This window comes from Eucalyptus grandis, chromosome 1, assembly GCF_016545825.1.
Source record: "Eucalyptus grandis isolate ANBG69807.140 chromosome 1, ASM1654582v1, whole genome shotgun sequence".
NCBI lineage: Eukaryota > Viridiplantae > Streptophyta > Magnoliopsida > Myrtales > Myrtaceae > Eucalyptus > Eucalyptus grandis.
In genome coordinates, this window is record NC_052612.1 from 11361593 (window position 1) to 11388541 (window position 26949).

At 38.6% G+C, this 26949-nt stretch overlaps 3 protein-coding genes across 8 annotated transcripts; all 3 read left to right on the forward strand.

The window, feature by feature from the left end:
- The first annotated feature begins 1669 nt into the window (after positions 1 to 1669).
- LOC104445157 (TMV resistance protein N) lies at positions 1670 to 14617 on the forward strand. Of its 6 annotated transcripts, none has more exons than XR_005551934.1 (5): positions 1670 to 2479; positions 3066 to 4006; positions 4124 to 4396; positions 4483 to 5231; positions 14467 to 14617. XR_005551934.1 is itself a non-coding variant. In XM_039315105.1 (4 exons), the coding sequence occupies exons 1-4, from the start codon at positions 2473 to 2475 to the stop codon at positions 5092 to 5094; spliced, it is 1833 nt and encodes a 610-aa protein (XP_039171039.1). In that variant the 5' UTR covers positions 1670 to 2472; the 3' UTR covers positions 5095 to 6229. The 6 variants fall into 6 exon arrangements, 4 of the variants coding, with proteins under 4 accessions (XP_039171039.1, XP_039171047.1, XP_039171042.1 ...); XR_005551933.1 differs by lacking the exon at positions 14467 to 14617 and adding an exon at positions 5331 to 6229; XM_039315105.1 differs by lacking the exon at positions 14467 to 14617 and having other exon boundaries at positions 4483 to 6229.
- Positions 8330 to 13414, forward strand: LOC120295423 (disease resistance protein RUN1-like). The gene is made up of 4 exons (XM_039316560.1): positions 8330 to 8799; positions 9353 to 10288; positions 10782 to 10877; positions 13180 to 13414. Exons 1-4 carry the CDS (start codon positions 8330 to 8332, stop codon positions 13412 to 13414), a joined length of 1737 nt encoding a protein of 578 aa, XP_039172494.1.
- A 9684-nt stretch (positions 14618 to 24301) lies between the features above and the next one.
- On the forward strand, positions 24302 to 26189 carry LOC120295425 (putative disease resistance protein At4g11170). The gene is made up of 3 exons (XM_039316562.1): positions 24302 to 24857; positions 25314 to 25563; positions 25644 to 26189. Exons 1-3 carry the CDS (start codon positions 24451 to 24453, stop codon positions 26187 to 26189), a joined length of 1203 nt encoding a protein of 400 aa, XP_039172496.1. The 5' UTR covers positions 24302 to 24450.
- Positions 26190 to 26949: the final 760 nt, after the last annotated feature.

The following is a 26949-nucleotide window of genomic DNA, read 5'->3' on the forward strand; positions in this document are numbered from 1 at the left end:
TCACGACATTGTCCCAAAAGCCAACATTTGTAATTTATCTTTTTTATTTATGGTAACACCAAACCCAACGACATTTTCTATGCCATATTGTCCCTAAGAGCCAACATTTACAATTTATATTTTTATTTACGGCAACACCAAACCCAACAACATATTACCAAAAAAAAAAAAAAAAGAAAGAACACTTACTTTAGGAAGGAAACGAGGAACAACATGAAAAAATAACGGACAGCTGTGGAGTTGCGAGGTGGGCCCCAGCTTACTAAAGTTTATCGCCACGAGAAAATCTCTCTCTAAAGTTTATCTCTCCCGCCTTCCCGCTCCTTCTTGAATCTCATCTTCCCCATCCCTGGGCCATGGCCCCCACCATACGCTTATCTCGAATCTAATCTCCGTCCATTTCCAATTTTTTATTAAAAAGAAATTGAGCATAAATAAAAATAAAAAGGAAAATAACACCACGATCTCTGAAATTTAGCACAACAAGTAATGTCGTTCATGAACTTTCAATTTATTCAATATAGTCCATAAAATTCATATCCAACCTAATTTTTAGACTATACAAAAATATTCAACACTGTCATTGAGTTTAAATTATTGAATTGGCGGTTTTTTTACAAACGTCAAGTGGGTCCTGCTTCTTTGCTTCCCGCATTTCGCCAGCATAATCTCTATCCCTCTTTCTCCACTCTCTCCTCGTCGTGAGTCCTCGAAGCGCTCCGTCATCATTGTTGTCGGCGCTTATCTCAAGATTTTGGACCCTGGAACCTATCACGTCCTCTATTTTTCCGATCTGATTTGAGGGTTCACTCTAGAATTTGTTTTATCTTTTTTTTTTCCATTTGTTTTATTTTTACTGCAAAATCATATGAGATTATGAGTAACGAAATGATTCAAAGTAAAAGATAAATAACAATAATCCTAATCTACCAAAAACAACAATCTAAATACGTAGTCAAGTATAATTATAAATGATAAAAAAGTTCAAATGTGTAATATAAAACATAAATTCCCCATTCATCCATAAAAGTTAAAGGAAAATGAAAGACTAGCAAGAAGTTTAAAAAAAAGATAAAAGATGAAAGAGTGCTGAGGTTAAAATTTAGGGAAAAAAAAATTAGAATTTAAGCTTTTTAACTTATAAAATAGATTCCAAAGCAAAGTGGAATCGATTGGATCTTTACTTGGAACCTATTCCTAGAACTATTTCAAGGAGAATCGATTCTCAAACCTATTTTTCCGAAAGTCGGATCCAATTTCTAAGTAGAATCGGTTTAGTTACATAATAACAACATTAAGCATCTTTGTATAGTGGAGGAACTAACTTGAATACGTACTAAAATTTTAAGAATGGTATTAAATAAATTAAAAGTTCAAGGATCATATTATAAATTGAGTCAAAATTCAAAGACTATTTTTGTCATTATTCAAATTTGATATCAATATCCATTTAAAATTTTAAAAGAGCAATTTGCTTTTAAGTTAGCAATTTTTTTTAATATTATCAAAGCACTATTAATAACCCGAAAGTCCGCCACCACAGAAACATTATCGCTATCTCCCCCTATCTTAAAGTCTCAAAGCTCAAAAGGAATAGAGTAGGACTGAAAAAAAAAAAAAAAAATATCTTAAAGTCTCAAAGCTCAAAAGATAAAAAAGTTATCAACAGCGCTCAGAGCTTCTCACTCGATAAACCCTCGGGGCAGCTTTGGTCTTCCGAGTCCTTGGCCGATTCATCATCGTTCCAGATTCGTCGGTCGATCACGTCGATCTCGCCCTCCAAACCCTGAGAGCGCTTGTTTCTTTGAAGCGAGCGAGAGCCAGATCCTCGACTTCACTGCCGAACGGGGAAGGGCAACCCCGGGTCAGAGGCCGCCCAGCATCTCCGAGAGCAAAGCCCACTCTGCTTCTGCTTTAAGCCCTTGATTTTCTTAGCAAGAATCTTTCTCTCTCTCTGTTCCGAAGCTTGGCATTCTAGAGAAGCACATGTACCATCAGCTCTTCTAATGGCTGCTTCTTCGAATATGAAAAGGAATTACCATGTGTTCCTCAGTTTCAGAGGGACAGATGTCCGCCAAGGCTTCCTCAGTCATCTCTACGCGGCTCTGGACCAGCAAGGAATATACACTTTTGTGGATAGCGAGGAGCTTAGGAAAGGAGAGGAAATATCGTTGGCGCTCATGAGGGCGATTGAGGAATCGCACGTTGCGATCATCGTTTTCTCTGAGCACTACGCTTCCTCACGGTGGTGTTTGGAAGAGCTCTTGAAAATCATGGAGTGCAAGGAGAAAAATGGCCTGAAGGTGTTCCCTGTGTTTTACAAAGTGGAACCCAGAGAAGTGAGAGAGGGGAGAGACAGTTATAAGAGAGCTATGGATAACCATGAGTCCAAGTTGGGGAAGGATTCAGAGAAAGTGAAGAGATGGAAGAAGGCTCTCTCTGAAGCCGGTAGCTTGTCTGGGTGGGAGTTGAATGACAGGTACGCACAAATGTGACAATGGTGTTTTGTGATTGTTAGCTCGTGATTGTCTGTTAGATATCAGATCATATGCACTTTTTTGGATCTTCGAATTGAAGATACAAAGTGGAGATAAATTAGACAGTAGACACATGATCAAATAACCAAAGCTCGTAGATTCTTTGAATTGATTCTTGCTGTGTGGATAATGAGAAATTTATCAAACATAAATAGTGCGATTCATAGTGCCTTAGTCATTATTGTCTTCAGATTCAAGTTCTTTGTAATTTTCCTCGCGTACATGTTGGCGCAGGTTCACCCACTTTTCATCTTATTATTTACTATTCTTCTTAAGAAATTTTCCTTATAACGTCAGAGGTTGAATTCCTGCTATGGCTTTGAAATGCTAAAACGGGTTTTTCTTTCTTTTGAGTGCTTATTAGAGATGAAGCAGATCTCATACAATGCATCGTGAAGGAATTATTGATTCGTCTCAACCAAACACCCTTACATGTCGCTAAGTATCCGGTTGGAATAGATTCCCGAGTTCAAAAACTGATATGTTTGTCACAGAAAGAGTTGGCTGATGATGATGTTCTGATGATAGGTCTATGGGGACCTGGAGGCATAGGGAAGACAGCAATTGCCAAGGCCCTATATAATGCTATGATGAGACAATTTCAGGTTTGTAGTTTTTTGGAGCAAGTTAGAGAAAAATCACACCAAAGCGGTGGTCTTGTTTCTTTACAAAAGGATCTTCTATCTGAGATCCCGGTTCATCCTTTAACGGTCTATAGTGTCGCTGGAGGAATTAGTTTGATACAAGAAAGACTATGTTGCAAGAAGGTTCTCCTGGTTCTTGATGATGTTGACCATATGAATCAATTGAATGCATTAGCTGGAAAAGGCAATTGGTTTGGAAAAGGAAGTATAATCATTGTTACAACAAGAAATAAACAATTGCTGACTTCTCATGGCATAAATCGTGTGCATAGAATTCAAACTTTAGGATGTTGTGAAGCACGAGACCTTTTTTGTCTGCATGCTTTCCCAGATAGCGAGAGTGTTGAAATAGGAGTGGATCTCATAGATAGAGCACTGCGTTATTGTGACGGCCTTCCGTTAGCCCTCGAAGTCTTGGGCTCATTCTTATGTGGAAGAAACGAAGCTGCATGGGAAAGTGCATTGCATAAACTTTCCAAAAGTCCTGACCAAATTATTAATCAAGTTCTCAAGACAAGCTTTGATGGATTGGAGAACAATGAGAGGGAGATTTTCCTCGATATTGCTTGTTTCTTTAAGGGAAAGGGAGTAGAATACATCAAGGAAGTTCTTGATGACTCTGGTTTTAACACAACCATAGGAATAGAAATTCTCATCGAGAGGTCCTTGATAAAAAATGAGTATGGAACCCTGCAAATGCATGATTTGATTCAGTTGATGGGTAAGGATATTGTTAATGAGGAATGGCCCGATGATCCTGGGAAACGCAGCAGATTATGGCTTTTCGAAGATGTTGAGGAAGTTCTCTATGAAGATACGGTAAAAGTTGTTCATGTCCATTTTGCAACATCTCAGTTTTTACTTTGCTCTGATTTGGATTGTAATATGTAAATTTCGATTGAAAATTTTGTTTGATGATTGAATTTGCTCTGTTATGGATAGGTAATGGATGCAGTAAAGGCCATAGTATTGAACTTGGCCACACCAAAAGAGATGACCATTAGTCCTTGTGCTTTCAAAAAAATGAAAAGGTTGAGAATGCTCATCTTGCACAAAGTGCATATCTCTTCACAAGGTCTTGTACGCCTCCCTAATGCACTCAGATGGCTTGAATGGCCCAATGCCCTGCATCTAGAATTTGGCCTTGGTCCAAAGAAACTGGCAAGACTCCGTTTTCAGAACAGTCATATCAAACAATTAGTAGGCAACTGTCAGGTGAGCCCTTATGATGATCAGCTTTCCCTTTTCAAAGCTATGAAAATATTTCAGAGCTTAATGACTGCACCAGTATGTTTTTGCAGAATTTTATATGTTTGAAGTCCATCGAGTTCCGGGATTGCAAGTCCCTGGCTAGTATTCCTGACATTTCATCGGCTCCACTTCTGGAGAGCTTAGATCTTTTCAGTTGCAAAAGCTTGGTAGAGGTTCACCAATCCGTTGGAGATCTTGACAAGTTGAAACATTTGAATATATCAAGTTGCTCCAATCTTCGGATCTTTCCAAACACACTCAAGACAAAGTCTCTTCAATGGCTTGATTTCTCTGGTTGCTCTAAACTTGAGAAATGCCCTGATATTCTGGAAAAGATGGAACACCTAATATATTTTTTTCTAAAAGGGACGGCAATTAAAGAACTCCCTGCATCAATTGAAAATCTTGTCTCTATAGAGCAGATAGATTTAGGTTGTTGCAATAACCTCACAAGGCTTCCGTCGAGCATTCATAAGTTGAAAAATCTCAAGTCTCTGGTAGTTAGCTACTGCTCAAATTTTGTCATGTTTCCAAAGAACTTGGAGGATTCAATTGATCCTGATGACGATTTGGGATTCCCAAGTTTAAGGTGGCTAGACCTCTCTCACTGCAATCTATCAAAAGCGAGTTTCTTGAGAATGCTTCCAGTTGTCCTATATTGACGTGCCTAAATCTTACAAATAACAAATTTACTCATCTTCCTACATGCATCAATAAGTATGATTATTGGAAAGACTTGTTTGTTTATAGCTGCAAGCAAAGCAAAGGGGTCAGTGTGGCTGATGCGTCATCACCCAAGGTCTCTCTCTCTCTCTCTCTCTCTCTCTCTCTCTCTCTCTCTCTCTCTCTCTCTCTCTCTCATTTTGAATGTTTGATACGTGTACATCTCGTATGACAGGAAGTTGAGATTCTTGTAAATGGAAGAGAGATGCCCGAATGGATTCTCCATTGTAAAGAGGACACCATATCTTTCATGGTTCCCCCAGACTTATGTGACAAGATCTTGGGACTAGCAATCTGTGTTATTCTTCGCCAGAATAAGAAAGGCTCGTTCGACGATTCGTCCTGTTCATTTGACATCAGCTTGTTTGTAAATGGCATAAGATCGTATTACCGTTTGATATTTTTTGATCCATTGGAATCCGATCATGTGAGTCTTGTTTATTTCCCAAGCAACAGAAAGATAGAAGAGAAGCCTCTGCAAAACGGTTGGAGCCATATCCAAGTTTGTGTCAGGGCACTGGAAGGAACCATAAAGAAGCGTGGATTCCTTCTAATATGCGAGCAACAGGAGGATGATCTGAGGGTCTGTTTTCCAACGCCATCGGCGGATGGAAACAGATTGGAGTTTCAAGGAAAGATACTCGAAGGAAGACAATTATCAACAGACACCGAGGAAGAAAATAGTCCACTGGAGCAGAACTCAACAAAGAAGATGAGACGGTCTTAGCAATGGCGAGAGTATGGGTTGAACTCGCACCACCTGTTGAGGTAGCGATTCTTGAGGATGCGAACCGGTGATCTTGATTTCAATGCCTCTTGCTTTTCCTTTTTTTCTCGTCTCTACCAAAAATTTGCAATTGTCTGCTCCTTCAATTAGTCGCATAGTGCAAATGACATGGTTGAGGAACTTTTCATTTCCCTCTCGATCTCTATGATCTGTGATGCAAGAGTGCACCAATCCAATATCAAGTGGAATGCTTGCTGAATGGCCATTGTCTTCCAAATTCAGTGAGATATATCACATAGAACTCTTGTCACCTCTCTTAATCCAATTAATGATGTCGATGCTTCATATCCTAGAATTCTTAGATGGTAAAGCTTTGCTTCTTGAGGAAAGTGTTGATCTAATTGTCTCAAAAATCGAAAGGTCTACACGGGAATGATTAGTTGATTCCTTTGTTGTTCCTAGGCAGATTGCGTTGGATAGATACCAAGGGAGAGATCTAGCTTCTGAGGCTTTGCGGATAAGCAAAGGGTACTGACTTAAAAGATTTTCATGAAAAGCGAATGGTGTTTAACAAACACCTTGTAAAATATTTATTACAGAACAATTTTTAGTATAGAGAAAAAAAATAGAGAAGGAATTTGCAGTTGTATATGAAAGCACAAGCGGGGGCGACACAACAGTTGGACTGGTGCTGACATTGTGCAACCCTAGGCAAGGCACCTCTAAAGTTGAGCAAACCCGGCGATGCGACACTGAGGTACACTGAAACTAAGCAACACAACACTAGTGTCACGCAACCCCAAGTAATAGAACGCCGGGGCCACACTACTAGGCAATGCGACGCTTGACCCTTGGCAAGCTAAAACTGACATCAAGCAACCCTCGCAAAGCTCCTCAATGTCGCGTGACCCTCGACAAAGCTTTGCTGATGTCTTTCAACCCTCGGCAAAGCTGCACCTACATCCCATCCCTCGGTCCCTCTTCTAAGCTTCCCGGCCATGATCAAACACATCTTTGTCTCTTTTATCCAAGGTTGAAGGGTAAAATATGACTACAAATGTATTAGTGATGGTAAGATTGGAAGAACAAAACTTTATTAAACCCATAAACTTGCATTTCAAGAATGTTAGAGCCCACACTTGGAGGCTTTACCTTGAACTTTGAGCGTTTTCAAAGCAAAACTTTGGACCAAAATCTTTGAAATTGTGTTATCATACATCAAACCCTTGGCTCAAGGCCCCTTGAAGGTCTAAAATAGCTTAATTCAAGATGACTGAGCACTCAAATTTTTAACGGCCATGGGATTGAAACAAAGGGTAAAATTGAAATACCGGTACCAATTAAGGGGTTTTTATGAGTCCGATTTTTTTTTTTTTTAAAGTAAATATGTTTGAGTAGTACCAATTGAAGATATTTTGTTATATTAATCCTAGTAACATATATGTATTATTTCCTTTATTTTTCTCCTTTTCAAGAGTCAAGTCCCATTTCATTGGGCAAGTGAAATGCCAAGTGGCATTTTGATAATTTCCTCTCGGAATCTTGGTAAGTCAAATTCCTACTAGTATTGCCTTTGTATTCTTCATTGGCTTTCACTAAAGTTCATTCTCCTTATACTTTCCCTCCCATCAGTTGCCCTTGGTTTTAGTCTTGGTGGTCCCAAGTTGTCCATTCTTAAATGCAGAATTCAATAAAGTAGAAATGATATCGCCAATCACTTTCTAAAGGCAAGAACTAGTAAGAATAGATGATTACTATAGTCTCCGCACAAGCAACATAATCACATCACGAGTGAATATGAGATGTCAAATGCTCGTTACTATACTATCACTTACAATCATTAAGGATATGAGATTATACACACTAGTGATGTCTTATGTCTTTTTGAATATCTAATTTTTTGAATTGTAACACGTGTTCATCTCACATATATTTATCACAAATGATCAAATTTCAAAATCATGGCATCACCATCTTCTTTCCTCCCCCTCCTCCCCCTCCTCTTTCCCTCCCTTTCTCTCTCTCTCTCTCTATAACACAAGTACAAGCACGAAATAATTTTTACTTCCCAAAGAATAGGAAAGAACTACCAACGCTAGTGGCTCTTTTTTAGGTGTAACCCCATAAAAGAGAATGTACTTAATAAAGATCGACTCTTTTCGAATCTTATTTAATGGGAGCAACACCGCTGAGAGAAAATAATTAATAAAAACCGAAGTAACATAAAGATTTTATTTAGACATCCAATCATTCTGTTTTTTATGAGCCTTTCCTAATTCTTGTAACTTATTTTGAATTAACAACGTTCAAGAACAAATTCAAAAGGATGAGCAAAGCCCACTCTGCTTCTACTTTAAGTCCTTGATTTTCTTAGCAAGAATCTTTCTCTCTCTCTCTGTTCCGAAGCTTGGCATTCTAGAGAAGCACATGTACCATCAGTTAATCTAATGGCTGCTTCTTCGAATATGAAAAGGAATTATCATGTGTTCCTCGGTTTCGGAGGACGGATGTCCGCCAAGGCTTCCTCTGTCATCTCTGCGGCTCTGGACCAAAAAGGAATATCCACTTTTGTGGATAGCGAGGAGCTTAGGAAAGGAGAGGAAATATCGTCGGTGCTCATGAGGGCAATTGAGGAATCGCATGTTGTGATCATCATTTTCTCTGAGCACTATGCTTCCTCATGGTGGTGCTTGGAAGAGCTCTTGAAATTCATGGAGTGCAAGGAGAAAAACGGCCTGATTGTGTTCCTTGTGTTTTACAAAGTGGAACCAAGGGAAGTGAGGAAAGGGAGGGAGAGCTATGGGAGAGTTATGGCTAAGCATGAGTTCAAGTTCGGTAAGGATTCGGAGAAAGTGAAGAGATGGAAGAAGAGTCTCTTTGAAGCCGGTAGCTTGTCTGGGTGGGAGTTGAATGACAGGTACGCACAAATGTGATGTGGTGTTTTATGATTGTTAGCTCGTGATTTTTTGTTCGATATCCAATCATATGTATAGCTTCGAATTGCCAAAACGATGCATCAACTTCTTTGAATTCGCAGTAGACACGAAAGTCGAAATACCAAAATTTCAAGCTAGCAGAAATTTTTGTCTTAGATAAGTAGTTTGGTTCCTAGTATCTGAGTAATTAGTGTCTTCAGGTGCATATTCTCTGTAATTTTCCTTCTGCGGATGTTGGCTTGGGTATGTGTTATATCTTTTCACCTTATTATTTGTTAATCTTCTTATGAAATTTTCCTTACAACGTTTGACGTCGAATTCCTGCCATGGCTTGAAATGGTAAAAGATGTTTCTATTTCTTTTGAGTGCTCATCAGGGATGAAGCAGAGTTCGTAGAATCCATCGTCACGGAACTATCAAGTCGTCTCAGACCAAGATTATTAGATGTCGCTAAGTATCCGGTCGATATAGAACCCCAAGTTCAAAAACTGATAAGTTTGTCAGAGTTAGCTAGTGGTGATGTTTTGATGATAGGTCTATGGGGACCTGGGGCATAGGAAAGACAACGATTGCTAGGGCCCTATATAATGCTATTGAGGCACAATTTCAGGGTTGTAGCTTTTTGGAGCGAGTAAGAGAAAATTCGAACCAAAGCAGAGGTCTTGTTGCTTTGCAAGAACAACTTCTATCTCAGATCTTATCTCCTAAAAGCTTAACGATCTATAGTGTCGACGGAGGAATTAGTTTGATACGAGAAAGGCTATGTTGCAAGAAGGTTCTTTTGGTTCTTGATGATGTTGATCAGTTGAACCAACTACAAGCATTAGCTAGAGAAGGCAATTGGTTTGGAGAGGGAAGTAGAATTATTGTTACATCAAGAGATAAACATTTGCTAACTTGTCATAAAATAAGATGTGTGTATGAAGTTGAAGCTTTAAAAAATGATGCAGCACTAGACCTTTTTGGTCGATATGCCTTTTCAGATAGCAAGAAAGTTCAAATAAGTAGGGATCTCATTGATAGAGCACTACATTATGCTAATGGCCTTCTGTTAGCCCTCAAAGTGTTGGGCTCATTCTTATGTGGAAGAAATGAAGCTGCATGGGAAAGTGCATTGCATAAGCTCTCCAAAAGTCCTGAGCAAACTATTAATCAAGTTCTCAAGACAAGCTTTGATGGATTGGAGTACAACGAGAGGGAGATTTTCCTTGATATTACTTGTTTCTTCAAGGGAAAGGAAAAAGAATACATCAAGAAAGTTCTTGACGACTGTGGCTTTGACACAACCATAGGAATAGATATTCTCATCGAGAGGTCCTTGATAAAGAATGAGAATGGAATCGTGCAAATGCATGATTTTATTCAATTGATGGGTAAGGATATTGTTAATCAGGAATGGCCCAATGATCCTAGGAAACGCAGTAGATTATGGCTTTTTGAAGATGTTCAAGATTTCTCTGTGAAGATAAGGTAAAAGTCGTTTATGCCCATTTTGCTACATCTCAATGTTTTTCGATAATCTCATTCGGGTAATAAAATGTAAATTTTAATCAAAAATTTTGTCTAACGACTGAATTTGCTCCATTATGGATAGGGCATGGATGCAATACAGGCCATAGTATTGAACTTGCCCGCACCAGAAAAGATGACCATTAGTCCGGATGCTTTTACAAACATGAAAATGTTGAGAATGCTCATTTTGCATGAAGTGCATATCTCTTTACAAGGTCCTCTACGCCTCCCTAACGAGCTAAGATGGCTTGAATGGCCCAATGCCTCGGATCTAGAATTTGGCCCTGGTCAAAAGAAACTCGTGAGACTCCATTTCCGAAATAGTCATATCAAACAATTGGGAGGCGACTTTCAAGTAAGCCCTTGTGATGATCAACTTTCCCTTTTTTAAAGTTATGAAAATATTTGCAGAGCTTGATAACTGAACTTGTATGTTTTTGCATAATTTTAGAAATTTGAAGTCCGTGATGTTCTACGATTGCAATTCCTTGGCTAGTATTCCTGACCTTTCATTGGTTCCACATTTGGAAAGCTTCAAGCTTACAAGGTGTGAAAGCTTGGTGGAGGTTCACCAATCCGTTGGATATCTTGACAAGTTAAAGCTTTTGTCGATATCAAGTTGCTCTAATCTTAGGATCGTTTCAAACATACTCAAGACAAAGTCTCTTCAAAGCCTTAAACTATCTAGTTGCTATAAACTTGAGAAATGCCCTGATTTTCTAGGAAAGATGGAACATCTAGAACATCTTGATCTTTCAGCGATGGCTTTTAAAGAACTCCAATGTCAATTGAAAATCTTGTCTCTGTAAAGATTATAGGGTTATCTTTTTGCAGAAACCTCACAAGGCTTCCATCGAGCATTTATAAATTGAAAAAACTCAAGAGTCTGTATCTTCATGATTGCTCGAATTTTGCCATGTTTCCGAAGAACTTGGAGGATTCAACTAATCCCGATGGCAATTTGGGATTATCAAGTCTACGTTGGCTAGACCTTAGTGGCTGTAATAAATCAAAAGTAGAGCTCCTTGGGAATGATTCCAATTGTCCTGCATTGGCGCACCTAAATCTTTCAAATAACAAATTCAATCATCTGCTAACATGCATCAACAAATATGATTGTTGGAAAGACGTGTTTGTTTATAGCTGCAAGCAACGCAAAGGGGTCAATGTGGCTGATGTGTCATCGCTTAAGGTCAGACTCTCTCTCTCTCTCTTTCTCTCTCTCTGCGACCAATTTTTCGGGTGTGAACCACCTAGGGTTTGGCTAATGGATTGTTAAGCCTAGACTTAACTTAGACTCTCCCAAGCCCATACCAATTCGTGACTTAGGTTCAAATTTTTAAACATGCAAATGGATTTTATCTATGAGTCGCCACTAATCGGTTTATGGTAGGTTGATTAGACACCTAAGTAAAATAATGGGAGAATTATTTTACTCTTACGAACTAGAGATCATGGGTATGGGGACTTAATTACACTAGATTTTTCTAATGCCCTTTCGATATCTTTCTCTTTTATTTTGAAAAATGTTTGGCAAGCAGTTTGAATTGATTTTAATTTGTTTCCCTAACATGTGAGGTGATCATGCGGGTGCACAAACCACCAATTTAACACCTAGAAAAACAATGAATAAATTGCAAAAAATTACCTCAAAATAATAAAAGCATCTGCAATGTTAAATTAGAATCCACATCAACAACCCTAGATATGATTTTTAATTAACACGCAATTTCTTTTTTATTTTCACTTGATTAATGAAAATCATGCAATATGCAATGCAGTATTAACTAAATGACCTAATTCTAATGACATGCAATTTCTAATTAAATGGACCTAGCAACAATCACTAAATGGCAAGCATTTCATGAATCTAATTCTAAATGACATGCAATGAAATTTTTATTTTATTTTATTTTTTATAAAAATGAATCTATCCTAGAGATTGAAACTAATTCAAAGATTTTTTTGTATTTTTTATGAAATTTCGCAATTAGAAAAATGTGAAAATTATCTAGCTAAATTAAGATTTTACCTAATTTATATTAAGGATTAGGTCAGGCTAAACCCTAATTTAAACCGGGATATTATCTTAACCTAAATAATCCTAAAATGCAATATATCTAAGAAAATACCTAAACTTATAATAAATTAAGAAAAAATATTATCTAAAATTAAACTAAGTGCAATTTTACCCTAATATGCAATGACATACAAAATATGCCCTAATTCTACATGACATATGCATGATGATTCTTGTTGTTGTTTTTTTTTTTTCTTTTTTTTTTTTTAATTTCGAAACTAATAATTGCCAAATAATTAAACATGCATTCCAAATTAAAATATAGCAACCTAAATTGATTGATTTGAATTTTTTATTTTTTTCATTTCGAAAATTCATGATAAATAGAATGCTTAGCCTAAATATGCAAATAACCCTAAAACATGCAATATTCTAACTCAGACATATTTCAAGATAAATAAAGCAATCAAGTCCATTCAAAATTACCCAAAAAAAAGATATCACACATCGTTCAGATCAAGGGATAATATTTCACTAGTAAAATCAATAAATTGATCTTAAGCCTTAAAGATCAAAATATCAATTTTATTCCCACTTGATTAATTATTTCATCTATAGCCTTATAGATAAAATAAAAAACCCTGTGTGGTTGTGAATCATGTGATATATTGGGATTTCCAATTATGCATAGATAGATATTTCAACCAAAGAAAACAACATATAAAGAGATAATAATAAAATTAAAAAAAAAAACCTAAACTTACCTAATAAAGTAAAGCAAAAATACCTAATAATTTTTTTCTTCTTCTTCTTTTTTTTTAAAAAAAAGGGAAATCTTGGCCGCTGGTTTTGGGGGAATCGCCGGCGAGGGTTTCAGCGAGGACACCGAGGAGTGGCGCGCGGCGGCGAGGCAACGGGGAGCGTCACGGAGTGCAGGTGCGGCGTCGTGGGTGAGGGACTCGGCGTGGGCGAGAGGCAAGGCGGAGATGGCGTCGGGGGGCGAGGCAACAAGGAGCGTCATGGCGGCACGGCGAGACCGGGCGAGCGGTGTCGCGGGCGGGTAGGAACCGGATCTCCTGGTGTCGGTCACGAGTAGGGCGGAGTGCAACCCCGGGTCGTCGGGTCACTGGATTTATGGCGTCGGGTTACCGATCGGAGGTCGTGATGAGGTTGCGGGCGGAGTGCGACGGAGCGGGGGCTTGGATTGATGCGGGCTCGCGGGTGGAGGTTTGGGTGCGGGCGAGTCGCGGTGGTGGCGGCGAGCGAGACGGCGACGGTGTGGGCAAGTGGTGCCGGCGTCGGTAGGGACACCCCACGAGGAAGATGAACAGATCGCGTGGGGGCTTTTTTTTTTTTTTTTTTTTTTGGTTTGGTCTCTCTCTCACGCCACTTTTTCTTTTGTCGGTCTTACTCTATTCCTACTCTATACTCACTCTCAGATTTTTGCCCTGCCTCTTGCAAGGCGTGGGAGTCGAAACCCACTCCTCTCTCAGATTTTTGCCCTGCCTCTTGCAAGGCGTGGTAGTCGAAACCCACTCCTGAAACTTACGCGTCCCCACCCTGTCCCCACCCCATCCCTCCCGAGAATGTGGGGATTTGAACCCCCCCACCTCCCCCATGGAAGGGTGGCCACCGAGGCGAATCCCACTTTTCAACTTTTCACTTTGTGTACTTTTTCACCCGAAAGAAAGAGCCCCTTTTACTTTGCACGCGATGCATTTTATAGGTCCAAAAAATGTATCCTCACGACATATATTTTTTCCTTTTTGGCTTGCGCATGATATCCCTAAATATGTCGTTAAAATATACATACCCTGCACAATATTCCCTTTTATATTTCTCGCATATTTTATCCATAAAAATTCTCTCTTTGCACAAAATACACCCCTTAGTGTATATTACCTAAAAATATGAAAAATCTAAATAGAATATGTGAAAAATATTCCCTTAACCGGCGGCCTAAAATAAAATAAAAATAAATAAAAATAAAAATAAAATGTTTCTAAACTATATGCAATGTGTGTTTTTTTTATTTTTATTTTAGTAAAAATTAACCCAAAAATTGTGCAAAAATTTAGGTGTCAGCAGTTTGATATGTGTACTATCTATATGACAGGTAGTTGAGATTGTTGCAAATGGAAGAAAGATGCCTGAATGGATTCTCCCCTGTGAAGAGGACTCCATATCTTTCATGGTTCCCCCTAGACTTATATGACAGAGTTCTTAGGACTAGCACTCTGTTTTATTCATGGCCAGTATAAAGAAAACCCGTTCGGAGTTCTGTTTATGTTAGAAATATATGTTAATGGCAAAAGAAATTATGGGGATTCTAAATTTGTTGCTCCATTGGAGTCCGATCATGTAAGGCTTTTATATATCCCAAGCGGCAATAAGAGAGGAGAAGAGAAGCGTCTGCAAAACGATTGGATCCATATCCAAGTTTGCTTCAGAACAAACCCAGAAGGAAGCGTAAAGAAGCATGGATTCCGTCTAATATGCGAGTAACAGGAGGATGATCTGAGGATCAGTTTTCCAACACTGTCAGCTGATGGAAACGAATTGGAGTTTCAAGGAAGGATACTCGAACGAAGACAATTTGCAGATGAAATTTGAGGAAGAAGATAGAGGATGAGATGGTCTGTAGCGATGACGAGAGTACGGGTTCCACTAGCGCCACTTCTTGAGGTAGCGATTCTTGGGGATGCGAACTGGGTGATCTTGATTCCAATGCCTCTTGCTTTTCCCTGTTTTTTTTTCTCGTCTCTACTAGAGATTTGCAAATGTCTGCTCCTTCAATGTCAATTCAAAATCATGCCTCTTGCTTTTCCCCGTTTGTCTCTCTACTAGAAATTTGCAAATGTCTTCTCCTTCAATTATAATTCGCATAACACTACCGACATGGTTAAGGAACTTTTTATTTCCCTCTCGTTCTCTATGATCTGTGATGTGAAGTGCACTAATCCAAAATTAAGTGGATGCTTGTTTAATGGCGCCATGGTCTTCCCAGTTGAGTAAAATGTATTACATAGAAATGTCACCTCTCTCAATCCAATCAGTGATGCCGGTACTTTATACTTTACAATTATAAGATAGTAAGCTTTGCTTCTTGAGGTAAGTGTTGATCTAATTGTCTCAAAAATCAAAGGGTTGACACAGGAAAGATTAGTTGATTCCTATGTTGTTCCTAGGCAGATTGCGTTGGATAGGTACCAAGGGATAGGCCTTGCGAAATATTTACTGCAAAGCAATTTTAAAATAAGAAAAAAAAAAAAAGGAAAACAAAGGACTATGTAGATGCATATGAAAGCACAGGTGAGCGGCACAACGGTGGGACCGATGCCGATGTTGCACGACCCCAAGCGATGTGCCATTGAGGTTGAGCAAACCCACACAACGCAACGTCCGTGTTGTGTGACCCCAAGTGGCACAATGCCAAGGCCACTTGCTAGGCAGCGCAACACTTGACCCTCAATGAGCTAAAATTGGCATCAAGTGACCTAGACCAAGCTTCCCAGCATCGTTAAGGGTTCGAGATCATATGCACTGGTGATGTCTTTTTTCAATGTCTAATTTCTATAATCGTAACATGTATTCATCTATTGTATAATTTACCAATCATAGCATCACCCCTTCTCTTCTCCTCCTTCTCTAGTGTCATAGCATCACCCTTCCTCCTATCTACCCCTCTCTCTCTCTCTCTCTATCTCGCAAACAAATTTATACTCCACAAAAGACGGGAAAGAACTACCAATGTTAATGACCCTCTTTTGGGTGTCACCCAATAAAGAGTATTGTTGACATCCGAATTTTGTCGATTGTTCAAGTGTCCATTTTGGGAAAAAACATAAAAATGCAAATAATGCAAATAATAATAATAATAGTAATAATAATAATAATAATAATAATAATAGAAAGGTAGTAATAATTTTTTTAAAATGACAAAATCGCCTGAGGGACTTAGCCCATTTATTTTCAGCAGGTTGTGGGCCGGAAGAGCTCTTGCTCTCAGCCCAAAATCTAATCCCCTTGACCCATCTTTTACTTCCCCAATGGTGGGACCGATTCTGGCGTTGCTTGACCCCAAGCGATGTGTCATTGAGGTCAAGCAAGCCCACACAACGCACGTCTGTGTTGTGGGACCCCAAGTGACGCATCGCCAAGACCACCCGCTAGGTAATGTGACACTTGACCCTCAGTGAGCTAAAATTGGCATCGAGCAACCTTGACCGAGCTTCCTAGCATTGTGCAACTATCAACGAGCTAGATCTAGTGTCAAGCAATCCTCAACGAAAGTTGGGGACTTATCTTGAGCTTTGAGTATTTTCAAAACAAAAACTTGTACAAAAAATCTTTGAAATTGTGTTACCAAATGTCAAAACTTTGAATCAAGGGCATTTGGAGGCCCAAAACAGGTTAATTCGGACACTCAAAATTTTTAATGGCTAAATTAGATGGGATTAAAGCGGAAGGTGAAATTGGAATATACCAAAATTGCCTTTATATTCTTCATCGGCTTACATTAAAATTCAATGATGTAGAAATGACATTTGCTGATTTCTCAATCCAACATCTTAAGCTAAATATAAGATTACTATAGTCTCCACACAAGTGACTTAATCACATTATGAGAGAATGAGATATCAAAAGCTCATTACTAAACTATCACTTACAATCATTAAAGGTTCAAGATCATGTGCACCGGCGATGTCTTTTTTCAATATCTAATTTCTTGGATTGTTACATGTATTTAGGTCTCGTATGATTCACCAGTCATAACATCACTCCTTCGCTCTCTCTCTCTCTCTCTCTCTCTCTCTCTCATGTGCAAACAAATTTATACTCCACAAAGGACAGGAAAGAACTACCAACGCTAGTGACCCTCTTTTGGATGTCACCCCATAAAGAGTATTGTTGACATCTGAATTTTGTCCATTGTTCAAGTGTCCATTTTGGGCAAAAACATAAAAGTGCAAATAATAATAATTAGAATTAGTTCAGCCCAAAATCTAATCCCCTCAGCCCATCTTTTAGTTCCCTTTGAGCCCATTTCTTTTGTTCCTTTTGTTGTCCTCAATAGCCCATCTGAACTTAAAGCAAGAAGGCCCAGCCCATATCGCAGGCTCCTTCTCTTTTGCCTGCTCCCGTCCGTGAGCGAAGAAGACGCGAGCAGTGACCGAGCAAGAGAGGCGTCCGTGAGTCGGTCTGTGAGAGAACAGCGAGAGAGGGAAAATAACATAAAAGATTCCTTCTCGGAGAGAGAGAGGGGAGGAGGACGCTCGACGACATGGAGAGTGCGTGCTCGACGATATAGGTGAGCAGGGGAGCTAGCTCGAATGGGAGAGAAAGCGAGAGTGCATCCCGTTTCGGAGTAGCAGAAAAACGCATCGCCGGAGTTCGCCGTCGGTTTTCAGAGCTCCGGTCAACGGCCAATCCGTGAGTTGTTCTTGACAGAGTCGGTGTCGAAGGTCAGACAAATACTGATTTCTTCCGCGAGCAGGCGAAAAGCTCTAACCAGACGCCCTTCATCGTCGTCAAATGAGACCTCGATTCGCCAAACAAACCAGTTACAATCTCGCTCCGAACGCTCTACTTTGTCTCTGTTTTGGCCGAGAAAGACATGCTCGATTCGATCGATTTTCTTGAAGAGATCTTGATAAGACGAAGTTTTTTTTGTTGCTAACCATGGTGTTTTAAGTCTTTTCGTAACGTGTGAGGCTGAGGATCTCGTTAAAATTAAAACAGAAAACCATTGAAAGATCTGCGTATTGCATGTTTGACAAAATGCCTAAAAGAGGGCCGAATGTCAACTCCCGTCTAAATTCAAGATCGATTCGTGCTTGCTGTGTTTTTTTGTTGAATCACATCTTATAATGGCATTTTATCTGTGTTTCTATGCGATTTGATGAAAAATCTTTGCTTGAGTCCAACGTACATGCGTATCTCCAAGGCTGGAAAGCTTTATGTCGGAGTATCCCCTCGCACTGGCGAAGTCAGGGTTTCCAGGACATACTAGTTAGCCCATCTCACTTCATTCTAATGTATTTTTGCTTGTTAATTTGTTGGGATGCTGCGGTGAAAAGTGTGGATTAGGTAGGATGGTTTTTGTTAAGTTTCACGATAATGGAGCGGGCGGCCAGAGGTGGTCAACGTCGGTGGAATAAATGATCGGCGGTAATCTAAGTTCTGGTGATAAACTCGTCAACGATGGTATTTGTTTCGTTAAAAAAAAAAAAATGGCGCGAAAGATGGGGTTGCGGGTTTTTTTGGTCGTAAAAAAAAAAAAAAAAAAAAAGATCGGGTTGCGGGTTGAAAATGGCGTTCGGGTAAAGGATGTCTGGAGGAAGAAGAGGAAGTGCAGGCAGAAAAAAGACAAAAAGACAAAAAAGAATTTAAAAAATTAAAATCCAGTTTTAATCCGACGCGGGCCGGATCCGGGTATAAGCGTCGGGTCAATGGGTCGGATCAGGTAAACAGTCCGAACCCATTCCCGAATATATTATTAATAATAATTATAACAAATTTAAAAAATTCGAAAAAAAATTATAAAACTTCAGAAAATGATAAAAAACTTAGGAAATAATAAAAATTTAGAAAATTCGAAAATCAATAAAATATCAGGATTTTTAGATAATCATTAAAGATTTTAAAAATCTGGAAAATATTAAAAAATAAAAAATCGATAAAAACATTTAAAAATTTGAAAAATGAGAAAATTCATAAAAATTTAGAAAATTCAAAAAATCATTAAAAAATTTATAAAATTCAGAACATATTAAAAAATAGAAAATTTAAAAAAATTTAAAAAATTAGAAGCCCTTAGAAATTGAAACCCATATTTGGACAAGTCTTTAGAGTTTTACAATAGGGTTCTTTAGTGATTTGGATTTTTTTTTTTTTTAAGGAACAATATCAGGAAGCTTGTATGTTTTCTTTTTATTATACTTGGCCGTACTTTTTAATATATTGGATGTTATTTCTTTTGTTTTAGAATGGTCAAAACAAAACTTAAATTTCTTTGAGAGGTTGCTATGGCATTAGTTAACATAATCAAGTTAGGTACTGAAAGAACGTTAGTTTTAGGGCTAACATAATTAAATCCCCGAGTCTATAATCTTTGATTGTATTAATAATAAGATATTCTCCTGGATCTTACTAATTTCTAACGCTCCCAAAAGCTAGTGGCCACTTTTTTGTTAAAATTTACATAGGCTAAATTGATTGAAATTTTCAACATTTAATGTCGTGCAAGGTTTGAATTTAGGAGAGCTCGAGTCAAGGAATAGTCATCAGTCTTAAGTTAACAATACCCCTAAACCTAACAATGAGTTAGGTCACGACAAGTATATACTATTTTTTCATTCAAAAATATATATTTTAATTCACATCTTATGCAATGAGAGCAAGAGCAACACCATTGATAGAAAATGATTAATAAAACCCGAAGCAATGTACCGTTTTCTATTTATATATTGGATCATTATGTTTTACCAGCCATCCTTATTGTTGTGATTTATTTTGAGTTAACAATGTTTGAGAACAAAATCCAAAAGGATGACTCTTCAAAATTGCCACACGAAAACCAACAAAGCGCGAAGCAATGTTGGGCAAATTCACGAGAAAAATCCTAGGCTGACCCGATTTGAAACAAGCTCGGGTCAAAATAGGCCTCTTAAGACTGAAATGATGGGCCATTTCTCTTGCTAGCTTAATTGGAACATGAATGAAAATATGGTTTGGATTCGCTTTACATTTCATGAATATTTTCTTCCCTACTTTTAAAAAAAAAAAAAAAAAATTGTTCCCATGATGATGATGATGATGATATTATTATTATTATTATTATTATTATTATTATTATTATTATTATTATTATTTAGTCTTTGTAAGTTCTAAATGGCCAAAGAAATAAATCATGTGCTATTGTAGCTGATCGGTGCGGTTAATTCACATGATTTTACTTTCAAAAAAAAAGCTAAAAGTAACTCTATTTGAGTATTTGGTAAATTCTCGAATGCAGAATTTGGTGTCAGCCTAAGCCCGAAGTAAATTTTAACGCATCTCGATCATGAAAATGCTTTGACAAAGCGTTCGTTCATATTAGTAGTCTTAACTAGTATCTTTAGGGCACTTCTACACTTTTAAACAATTTTTTTTTTATGTTAATTGCAATAAAATCTTCAATTTTTTTTTTAAAAAAAAAAGAAAAAGTCAAGGGATTTTATTTTCACTCTATAAAAAATTAGTTTGCTCTTAAATTATAATGCGGTGGTTACTTTCAAGTGAAACCCATGTTAGGAGATCACTCGGCAAATCGATAGCCGTCAAGTTCAGATTTTGGATGAATAACGTCATAGGGAAGGGAAAGAAAAATAAAAAATCAGATAATTTCTTTTTCCATAATAGTCTCCAAGCAATAATGAACTTCATCTTAGAAACCATATGAATGGTCCTTAGCAAGACCTTAAAAGGCTATGACCCCTGGGAAAGTCTAGGTAGAGCCGGTAGGGGGCTCGAAAAGATTCCCTCCCCACGGGGGGCCCGAAAGTGCCTCATTTTAAATGGGGCACCTCGCCCCTCGGCTGGATGGTTACATACCTCGTATGGGTAAAACCATCTGGTATCAATAAGGTTCCAGGACCTCAAAAGGGTCCTGGGTGGCGAGATGACACCTAGTCACAATCGGAAGCCTATTGAAATTGATTGCTAGGAAATAACTTGGCCAAAAAAATCCCATCAATTAATTAATCTCTATCTACTTCTCATAGAAAAATGTCAAAAGTAGAGTAATCTTGATTTCGAATCTTACGCTAGTGACAGCCACGTTGATTATTCAAAGCATTCTCAGTCACGTTAGGTTTGGACCAAGGCCTTTTTCTAGACAATGACTTCTTGACAATATTTATCATTCCATAAATATCATGAAGGGGTCAAAAATTCGAAGAAACAAGGGAAAAAGACTGATGAGAAAGAAATTGCATATATTTTCATTTTTATATTTGCAATATCTTTACTTTTAGTATGTAATCCTCTAAGAATCAAGCTATTTGACGGTCATAGTAAATACTCTGTTGTCCCACTCTTAATAGAGCATGTCCCATATTTATTGTTTGTCTAGACTAATCTATCTTCCGTTAATTGTGAATTTAAATGAATAACAATAATTTTCATAGTTTGTCAAATAGTTCCCTCGAAGTGCTTCTAAAAGGTCTCATCTATTCTATTATTCACCTATTGCATATCAAGTTTCAGCATAGCTGGAAACTTCTTATTGCTTGCATGCGCTCTTAGAGGGCAACATCTCCGAATAGAGTATATTGTCTTGAATTTGATGGCTACCGACAAAAGCATTTTGTTCTATGTAGATAATATCCAAAACTAATGATTTTAATCTTTTTTTTTAACTTTATTTTTTTTTTGGTGACCCGGGAACTCCCGTATTTTAAGAGTAAAAAGGGAGACACGTAAGCAAGAGGACCCACCACCCTCGGCATCCCACTTAAGACCCCAAGTGACCGTGATTTCGAACTCCTCCCCCTTCGTAAGGGGAAGAGAGCCCAAACCATCGCGGCCACCAAGGCGGTGGTATGATTTTAGTCTATTGGTCATAACTTTGGATATAATTTTGTAGACAAAATGACACAGGCTAATGGGACAAAACTATTTCAGCTTTTCTAAGTAGGGCATTTTGGGAATAAATATAATTTAGGTTTTATCTGCTTTAGCATTTAAGCATCCAGTGTTCTAAAAGCAAGTTATTTGAATGTCCTCCTAGTGATGTTTGAAAAAATGTCCACTTAAACCATCGACCCGGGCTTTGAGAGCTCTAACTAGCGTGCAGTTTTTGAAATTTCTAGTATGGTGACCCTGCTATCAACCTTCAATCCATATCTTCCAAAACTAAAGTTGGAATATGTTCAATAACTAGTTGGAAATTCCTTTGTCTTAACGAAATATATAAACTCTTAAAGAATTCCACCATCATTTGCTTTGGAGCATTAGGTTCACGTGTCTACTCCCCATCGGTATTAGCAGTATAGAGATTCTGTCTTCCTACCTCCTTGAATAGTTGTTGCATGAAAATTTTTGGAGTTTTTATCGCCATTTCAACTAGCTAATTCTAGAATGCATGCCCCAAAAAAATTTATTCGCTTTTCCACAATGAGCTAGTTTCCTTTTTTCAATTTCGATATCTTTTCTTTACTTTGGGAAATATCTGTGCTGTTTGTTATATTTTTGATTTCCTGCTTTAGTGTCTCAATTCTCCTATGAGCGCTTTGAGAATTTTTTCCTACTCCAAGATGCAAGGGTTTAGGTCGCTTTTCACAATTTAGTTATTAAATTAGCTTCTTCTCGCTTGGGAGATAACCAAACCCCATTGACAATATTTCCATACTCCTCGTCCTCTAAGCACTATGTTTCAAATCTATATTCTTTTGCTTTTTCCACTGGTTGTGGGAATAATCTAAGCAAGATAGGACTATGGTCTAACCAACTGCAAATAAAGCAAAGACTTCCGTGTTTGGAAAAGCACTATCCGTTCAATCATGCATAAGACTCTATCTAGTTTCTTTTTGACAAATTCCTCCCATTCTTTATTATTATCCCAAGTAAAAGCACATCTCTTACTTTCCACTTCTATAATATCACAATTGTTTAGGAAGTTTCTAAATGCTACTAGTCAATAATTTTTAGCCATCCTCCTCCCCATCTTCTCCCAAGGATAGAGTATTTCATTGAATCCCCTACATACATCCACGGTAGATGGTTCGGATGTTTAATACCTTCCAGCTCCTTCCATAACATTTGTCTATCATGAAATACATTGGGCGCATGGATAAAAGATATATGCATTCGTAACTTATGATCTTTTAGTTCACATATTATATCAGTAAAATCTATGGATATTTTTGCTTCATGGAAATTGCTGTCGTGGATGCAAGTACTTTCCCTCTATGAGAGCACGTGTTTTCAATTTTTTAAAAAAATCATTTTAATATATTTTACAAAAGTCTATGCTTGATTTGTCAACTAAAACTTAGGTGTCGTGGACAATTTTTTAATTTTAACTTTAATTTTTATTTTTTCTTCACATGGCCAACAAGACTGCCGGCCCTTGGTAGAGGCGATGGCGGCTTGGGCAGTGGAGAAAGTCAGGCCAGGCAGAGCATAGGTTGAAGAAGGAGGAATAAAAGAGATAAAGATTATTTTTTTTTTTAATTTCAATGTCACTATCCATACATCAAGATCTAATTGGATATTAATAAATAAGTGCACGCCATATGAGACGTTGACTGGCGCTAAATAAGTGCACGCCATATGAGGCGTTGACCTGGCGCTTGCAAAGGTGAATTGCGCATCCTTCCGCGTCGACTAAGAGGCACCTGCCGCACGGGTGACCGCGTGGGCCGTACCTGAGACCTCGTAGCCAGATTTACAAACCTAGCGGCAGTCTCTGTCTCTGAGTCCTTGGCTGATTCTTCATCGGTCCAGCTTTTGTTTCTGAGTTCTTTTTCTGCTTCCCTGGCTTTCTCTCTCTTCTTACTTTCTTCTTCCTCCTCCTTCATAGTACTCCTTCAAAACGATAGTCAACTCAGAACCGCCTGGTAGCCACAATCTAAGATCTCTCTATCTTCTCGCCCTCGACACCGTCAGGGCCGGGCGATCCATCGTCGTTACGGGTCAGCTTCGTTTATTTTTGCACTCCTATGGTTTTCCGGTGATTCGACGTCGATCTCGCCCTCCAAACCCTCGCCACCGCGCGTTCCTTCCTCGTCCAGCAGCATATTTATCTGAAATCAAAGCTGAAAACGTCTTCACGAGCCAAATTACCCTGAGTCCGGTCCAATATTTTCCTGAGAATGGAACAGGCTGAGAGCGCTTGTTCCTTTGAAGCGAGAGAGAGCCAGAGCCAGAGCAAGAGGAAAGAGATTGTCGACTTCGCTGCCCGATCGGGGAAGGGCAACGCCGGGTCAGAGGCCGCCCAGCCTCTCCGAGAGCAAAGCCGACTCTGCTTCAGCCTTCAGCCCTTGATTTTCGTAGCAAAACTCTCTGGTCCGATGCTTCGCATTCTACGGAAGCACATGTACCATCAGCTCTTCTAATGGCTGCTTCTTCGAGTATGAAAAGGAATTACAATGTGTTCCTCAGTTTCAGAGGGACAGATGTCCGCCACGGCTTCCTCAGTCATCTCTACGCGGCTTTGAAAGATAAAGGAATACACACTTTTGTGGATCGCGAGGAGCTCAGGAAAGGAGAGGAAATATCGCCGACCCTCATGAGGGCGATCGAGGAATCGCGCATTGCGACCATTGTCTTCTCTGAGAACTACGCCTCCTCGCCGTGGTGTTTGGAAGAGCTCTTGAAAATCATGGAATGCAAGGAGCAAAACGACCTGATGGTGGTCCCCGTGTTTTACAAAGTGGAACCCAGAGAAGTGAGAGAGGGAGAGAGAGTTATAAGAGAGCTATGGATAACCATGAGTGCAAGTTCGGGAAGGATTCAAAGAAAGTGAAGAGATGGAAGAAGGCTCTCTCTGAAGCTGGTAGCTTGTCTGGGTGGGAGTTGAATGACAGGTACGCACAAATGTGACAATGGTGTTTTGTGATTGTTAGATTGTGATTGTCTGTTAGATATCAAATCGTATGCTCTTTTTGGATCTTCCAATTGAAGATACAAAGTGGAGATAAATTAGACAGTGGACACAAAAGTCAAATAACCAAAGCTAGTAGATTCTTTGAATTAATTCTTGCTGTGTGGATAATGAGAATTTTCAAACATAAATAGTGCGATTCATAGTGCCTGAGTCATTATTGTCTTCAGATTCAGGTTGTTGATGTTGGCGCAGGTTCACCCACCTTTCGTCTTATTATTTGCTTATCTTCTTATGAAATTTTCCGGTTGAATTCCTGCTATGGTTTTGAAATGCTAAAACGGTTTTTTTTCTTTCTTTTGAGTGCTTATCAGAGATGAAAGAGATGAAGCGGATCTCATACAATGCATCGTGAAGGAATTATGGATTCGTCTCAAGCAAACACCCTTACATGTTGCTAAGTATCCAGTCGGAATAGATTCTCGAGTTCAAGAATTGATATGTTTGTCACAGAAAAAGTCGGCTGATGATGATGTTCTGATGATAGGTCTATGGGGACCTGGAGGCATGGGGAAGACAACAATTGCCAAGGCCCTATATAATGCTATGATGAGACAATTTCAGGTTTGTAGTTTTTGGAGCAAATTAGAGAAAAATCACGCCAAAGTGGTCTTGTTACTTTACAAAAGGATCTTCTATCTAAGATCGTGGTTGATCCTTTAACGATCTACGGTGTCGCTAGAGGAATTAGTTTGATACAAGAAAGACTATGTCGCAAGAAGGTTCTCCTGGTTCTTGATGATGTTGACCATATGAATCAACTGAATGCATTAGCTGGAAAAGGCAATTGGTTTGGAAAAGGAAGTATAATCATTGTTACAACAAGAAATAAACAATTGCTGACTTCTCATGGCATAAATCGTGTGCATAGAATTCAAACTTTAGGATCTTGTGAAGCACGAGACCTTTTTTGTTTGCATGCTTTCCTAGATAGCAAGAGTGTAGACATAAAAATGGATCTCATAGATAGAGCACTGCATTATTGCGGTGGCCTTCCGTTAGCCCTCGAAGTTTTGGGCTCATTCTTAAGTGGAAGAAATGAAGCTGCATGGGAAAGTGCATTGCATAGGCTCTCCAAAAGTCCTGACCAAACTATTAATCAAGTTCTCAAGACAAGCTTTGATGGATTGGACAATGACGAGAGGAGATTTTCCTCGATATTGCTTGTTTCTTTAAGGGAGAGAGAATAGAATACATCCAGGAAGTTCTTGACGGCTGTGGTTTCGAGACAATCATAGGAATAGAAATTCTCATCGAGAGATCCTTGATAAAAATGAGGATGGTTCCCTACAAATGCATGATTTGGTTCGGTTGATGGGTACGGATATTGTTAAACAAGAATGTCACGATCCTGGGAAACGCAGCAGATTATGGCTTTTGGAAGATGTTGAGGACGTTTTTGTCATAATACGGTAAAAGTTGTTTATGTCAGTTTTGCTACATTTCGGTTTACATTACTCTAATTTGAACAGTCTAACGTAAATCTTTACTGAAAATTTTGTCGACAACTAAATTTGCTCTATTATGGATAGGGGACGGATGCGGTAAAGGCCATAGTATTGGACTTGCGCCCACCAAGCCATGGTAGTGGACTTGACCCCACCGAAGCAATAATCATCATCCTGATGCTTTCACAAAAATTAAAAGTTGAGAATACTCATTTTGCTTGAGTGCATATCTCTTCACAAGCTCAAGTTCGTCTCCCTAACGAGCTAAGATGGCTTGAATGGTCCAATGCCCCGAATCTAGAATTTGGCTCAGTCGAAATAAACTCGTGAGCCTCGATGTCCCGAAAAGTCATATCGAGACAATTAGGGGCAACTTTCATGTAAGCCATTGTGATGATTAGCTTTTCGTTTTTATAGCTATAATTTTTTTTTTCTTTACAGAGTTTAATGACTTCACTAGTATGTTTTTGCAGAATTTTGGAAAGTTGAAGTCCATCAATTT

Bases quoted from the DNA above. Each gene is read 5' to 3' on its own strand.
- LOC120295425 (XM_039316562.1), top strand. From the start codon at position 24,451: ATGGCTGCTTCTTCGAGTATGAAAAGGAATTACAATGTGTTCCTCAGT. The intron at 24,858-25,313 runs GTGAAGAGATGG...AGTGCTTATCAG, and splicing joins TCGGGAAGGATTCAAAGAAA to AGATGAAAGAGATGAAGCGG. The intron at 25,564-25,643 runs GTTTGTAGTTTT...CTTCTATCTAAG, and splicing joins CTATGATGAGACAATTTCAG to ATCGTGGTTGATCCTTTAAC.
- LOC104445157 (XM_039315105.1), top strand. The intron at 4,007-4,123 runs GTTGTTCATGTC...TGTTATGGATAG, and splicing joins TCTATGAAGATACGGTAAAA to GTAATGGATGCAGTAAAGGC. The intron at 4,397-4,482 runs GTGAGCCCTTAT...ATGTTTTTGCAG, and splicing joins AATTAGTAGGCAACTGTCAG to AATTTTATATGTTTGAAGTC.
- LOC120295423 (XM_039316560.1), top strand. From the start codon at position 8,330: ATGGCTGCTTCTTCGAATATGAAAAGGAATTATCATGTGTTCCTCGGT. The intron at 8,800-9,352 runs GTACGCACAAAT...TTTTGATGATAG, and splicing joins GGGTGGGAGTTGAATGACAG to GTCTATGGGGACCTGGGGCA. The intron at 10,878-13,179 runs GTGTGAAAGCTT...TTTAAAAAAAAG, and splicing joins GAAAGCTTCAAGCTTACAAG to GGAAATCTTGGCCGCTGGTT.